Source organism: Gigantopelta aegis, chromosome 11 (genome assembly GCF_016097555.1).
Source record: "Gigantopelta aegis isolate Gae_Host chromosome 11, Gae_host_genome, whole genome shotgun sequence".
In the NCBI taxonomy this organism is placed as follows: Eukaryota; Metazoa; Mollusca; class Gastropoda; order Neomphalida; family Peltospiridae; genus Gigantopelta; species Gigantopelta aegis.
In genome coordinates this window covers 29,002,813-29,007,772 of record NC_054709.1, presented here as the reverse complement: position 1 = coordinate 29,007,772, position 4,960 = coordinate 29,002,813, and the positions used below count along the sequence as shown (strand labels likewise).

Genomic DNA, 4,960 nt, shown 5'->3' with positions numbered 1-4,960 from the left:
AAACTATATACACATTCCTCTACACACATATATATATATATAGATAGATAGATAGATAGATAGATAGATATCAGCTCCCCACCCCACCCAAGCTCCACCCATCCACCCAACATCCACTGAGTTATAAGTAATCAACTCGATTCCTCATTAGAAACTTTAAATAATACTTGCATTTTAAAATAAATTTTTTTAAATTAAAGCTTAAAAATGCAATACGTTTTGGTTTCTTTGGGGTTTTTTTGTTGTTGTTGTTGTTGTTGGTGTTCTGGACCCATATTCACCATATTCACGATACATGTCATGCTTGTTGCTTGGGTCTGTTGTAGCTCTAGTGCACACTTTGACTTGCACATACGTTATCTTTGATGTTTAAACAATTGTACATATACTAGTTAAACGTGGAAAATTGCAAATTGGTGCATTTTTTAACCCATCAAATCACTGTCAGATGTAGAACGATCTTCCTGAAAAAAAATGCTATACAAAATGACAGTGGCGTATCCAGTAAAATCCTTTCTTTTTTCTCTTTTTTTTTTTTTTTTTTTTTTTTTTTTTGGGGGGAGGGGGGGGGGAATGACTTGAGGCGGAATGCCAATGGAACTTTGGGGTAGGTTTGGAGGAGGAAAAAAAATGAAAATTAATATATAATAAAATTATAACTGCCCCCCTCCCCGATCCGCCTCTGAAATGTGGGGTTAATTTCACATTCAGTCGAAAATAAATGTTTCTGTCAATGCTCTTCACTGTACCCACAGTAAGCATGTTTGAATACTGAAAAACAACCGTTAAAAACACACACACACACAATTTTTTAACACAGGCCAAACAATATGCATGTACAATTAAACATAAAACATGTCCTAACTGATCAGGGAACAAAACATCAAGGATGTAAAACTGTAGCGTGTAGGAGGCGAGACGTAGCCCAGTGGTGAAGCGTTCGCGTGATGCGCGGTCGGTCTAGGGTCTATCCCCGCCGGTGGCCCTATTGGGCTATTTCTCGTTTCAGCCAGTGCTCCACAACTGGTGTGACCCTTTATTTAATTTCTTCCCAATCTCCTATCCTATCTTTCAACTTCTTTCGCTGGCCATCTCCAAAATATCCCAATCCTTGTCTCCCCAACCGCAACATGTATGTTTGGTATTGTCAGTACATTTGGTATCTGTTTCACGCATAAGTTTTTCGTCTTTACCCCCCCCCCCCCCCCCCCCACACACACACACACACCCCGGATCAATATTCGCTAATTACATATTTTTTTAACATGTAAAATAAATACCAAACACATGTAACGGTAAACGACCCTCCTCGGTGTCGTAGTAGTGGTTAATCCATCGGACTTAAGGCTGGTAGGTTATTGGTTCCCATCCCGGTATCGGCTCCTACCCAGGGCAAGTTTAACGACCTCTCTTATTCTCTACGAACCCACTCTTCTGGGAAGACAACCCAGATAGCCGAGGTGTGCGCTCAGGACAGCGTGCTTGAACGTTAATCGGATACAAGGAAGAAAATAACTATAAATGAACGAAGAAGTTTGTTTTGTTTAACGACACCACTAGAGCATATTGACTTATTAATGATAGGCTACTGTATGTCAAACATATGGTCATATTGACAGTCATAGAGATGGAACCCTACATCTTCCCATTAGTAGCAAGGTATCTTTTATATGCATCATCCAATAGACAGGATAGCACATACCGTGGTCTTTGATAATATACCAGTCGTGGTGCACTGGCTAGAGCGAGAAATAACCCAATAGGTCCACCGACGGGAATCGATTCTAGACCGACAGTGCATCAAGCGAGTCCTTTACCACTGGGCTAAAGTAAAAGTTGCGATGTTTTCTGAATTTTGCTCCTGTTCTTTGCAGATGGCGTTACGCTGGCATTGCTGACCATCCATCACTTCGTGATTGTCGTCTTGCCAGCCGCCTTCAGAACATTTCTCCTGCTAGCCAGAGAAAGTCGCTGTCTTGCCAGCCGCCTGCAGAACACTTCTGTCCTGCCAGCCAGAGATAGTCGCTGTCTTGCCAGCCGCCTGCAGAACATTTCTGTCCTGCCAGCCAGACTTAGTCGTTGTCTTGCCAGCCGCCTGTTTCTTGCCAGCCGCCTGTCAGAACATTTCTGTCCTGCTAGCCAGAGAAAGTCGCTGTCTTGCCAGCCGCCTGCAGAACATTTCTGTCCTGCTAGCCAGAGAAAGTCGCTGTCTTGCCAGCCGCCTGCAGAACATTTCTGTCCTGCTAGCCAGAGAAAGTCGCTGTCTTGCCAGCCGCCTTCAGAACATTTCTGTCCTGCTAGCCAGAGAAAGTCGCTGTCTTGCCAGCCGTTGCCAGCCGTCTTCAGAACATTTCTGTCCTGCCAGCCAGAGAAAGTCGCTGTCTTGCCAGCCGTTGCCAGCCGTCTTCAGAACATTTCTGTCCTGCTAGCCAGAGAAATTTTTGTCGCTGCTAGCCAGAGAAAGTCGCTGTCTTGCCAGCCGTTGCCAGCCGTCTTCAGAACATTTCTGTCCTGCCAGCCAGAGAAAGTCGCTGTCTTGCCAGCCGTTGCCAGCCGTCTTCAGAACATTTTTGTCCTGCTAGCCAGAGAAAGTCGCTGTCTTGCCAGCCGTCTTCAGAACATTTCTGTCCTGCTAGCCAGAGAAAGTCGCTGTCAACACCTCGACATGCACACCCTGTCATCCACCGATTTACCCACCTGGCTGATCATCAGTTCAGCAGTTTTAGCCGCCATCATCTGCGTGTTAAATGTGACCGTGCTTATAGCGTTCATCATCCAACACACTCTTCGAAAGCCGCAGCACTATTACCTTGCATCCCTAGCGGCTGCTGATTTCATGGTGGGATTCATCTCGATTCCCTTTTTCCTGCAGTACATGTATCTGGACCGCTGGGTTCTGGGACAATGGATATGTGATGCGTGGCTGACACTGGACTTCACAGCGTGCATGGCGTCAAAGATGGGCGTGTTCCTGTTAACGACGGACAGGTTCCTGTTGCTTACGTTTCCGTGGAAGTACAAGAACTATCAGACAAAGAGAAACATTGGTATTCTGATTGCCGTGGTCTGGATCAATGCCATAATATTGTTCACCACGGCCATAGCAGGGTGGAGCAGTCTTGTTGATGACGGGAAGACACGTGAAGAGGGATCCTGTCACGTCCAGTTCATGGAGGACAGAGTGTTCACGCTCATGTGGGTGATCGAATACTGGATGCCCTTAGTGTACATGTGCGTCCTGTACAGACGGATCTGCGTCATTGCTCTGGCTGTGTACAAGTCGTCGGGTTTTAAATGGTTTTGGTACTCAAACCATCCGACAGGCAGTACACAGAGCGACACGCGAAACAATCCGACAGGCAGTACACAGAGTGACACGCGACACCATCCGACAGGCAGTATACAGAGCGACACGCGAAAACTCCAGACAGTAATCAGGTTAAAGTCTAACAGCGTTACGCCTCAGACACTAGGACTCTCGACTTCAGGTTCTAGCAAGAAAGATAACTCGAAAACTGACCTCGGTGACCAAGGCGTGTGTGATGGTAGTGCACAAGATCCCTGTTCGGTTACCATCACACCAGACAAAGATGTTGACCATATTGCAAATTTGAGAAATTTGGAAATTAATTTTGAAAGTACTTTATGTAAGGGTGAAAAAGAAACCGGGGATTGGTCTCCGACGACAAAGAACGGAGTATTTTCCCCATCACCAACAGATACAAATGGAAAAATGGAAACAGCCTCCAAAGAAACAGATACAAATAGGAAAGCAACAAAATCTCATGTCGATTTTGTTATGAATGAAAAATCAAAAACAGGTCCTGACGGCGCAGTTATAAACGGGAAAACGACAAAAGCTCCAAACAAAGCAGTTACAAGTGGGAAAGCAGCACTATCTCACGTAGAAACAGTTACTAATGGGAAAGCGACGAAAGCTCTTAAAGAATTTGTTATGAATGAAAAATCAAAGAACGCCCATAACGATGCCAATAAAACTGACGTCACGACGCCGTCAGCTGTCCGTGAAGTGACTACACTCAAGGACCAGTGTGGTGCAGATGCAGCAGACGATGGTGTAGAGAGTACCAGTCGATCTCGTATGAACTGTGCAGACGTCAAAAGGAACACCAGAGGACTGAGGAGGTTCCGGGAGATTGTATGTTTGACTAGGCAGAATCTCGTTCGGAAGCGGGTCTACGAGTCGCACGTGCGCACAGCGATAAAAAGGGTAACTCTGATTCTTGGTGCGTTTATCGTCTGCTGGACGCCGTACAACGTCATGGTCTTCATCATAGCAGTGGGAGGGTACACGAACGTGAACACGACCGCGTACACCGTCACCTACTGGATCTGCTACCTCAACAGCGCCGTCAACCCCTTGTGCTATGCGCTGGCCAATCCAGAGTTAAAACGGACGTTTATCAGAATATTAAAACTGGACTGGCATATGGCATGACGTGTGGTTGTGTGATTGGATAACTCAGTCCAGTGCTTTATTAACTGTGGGTTGGGTGTAGCTCTGTGGTGGTGGTAGTAGGCTCGCCTAAGGTGCGAAGGGTAGAGGGAGAGTGATGTACTCCTTTCCCAACCAGAGTCTCGCCACCTCAAAGACAGTGGTATGTAGTGTACTGCCTTTGCAAAAGCACATATAAAATATGCATTACTACTTCTTTTTTCATGAGTGTCAATTTATATAAAATTGCTGTATGCCAATACAAAATTGTTACACACACTATCAGAGCCATTGGTACAGCTGCGAGATTATCTAGACTGAATCGTCTCATTTGCGATTGAGTTTCGCTGATACATCATAGGGCGTGGACTTCACGACTGGTTGCATTATTATGAGCTCAGAATGGAGATAACTAAAATGATTTCATTTTTGAGATGGGTTATCGTATATTTAACACTGGCATAATTAAATATTACATTTAGAAGCGTTAAATTCACAATAATC

The 4,960-nt window shown here is 45.1% G+C and overlaps 1 protein-coding gene across 1 annotated transcript; it reads left to right on the top strand.

Annotated features, from left to right (window-relative positions):
* The first annotated feature begins 2,453 nt into the window (after positions 1-2,453).
* LOC121385353 (muscarinic acetylcholine receptor M2-like) lies at positions 2,454-4,669 on the top strand. Its single transcript, XM_041515995.1, has 2 exons — positions 2,454-3,323; positions 3,396-4,669. The coding sequence occupies exons 1-2, from the start codon at positions 2,666-2,668 to the stop codon at positions 4,457-4,459; spliced, it is 1,722 nt and encodes a 573-aa protein (XP_041371929.1). The 5' UTR covers positions 2,454-2,665; the 3' UTR covers positions 4,460-4,669.
* Positions 4,670-4,960: the final 291 nt, after the last annotated feature.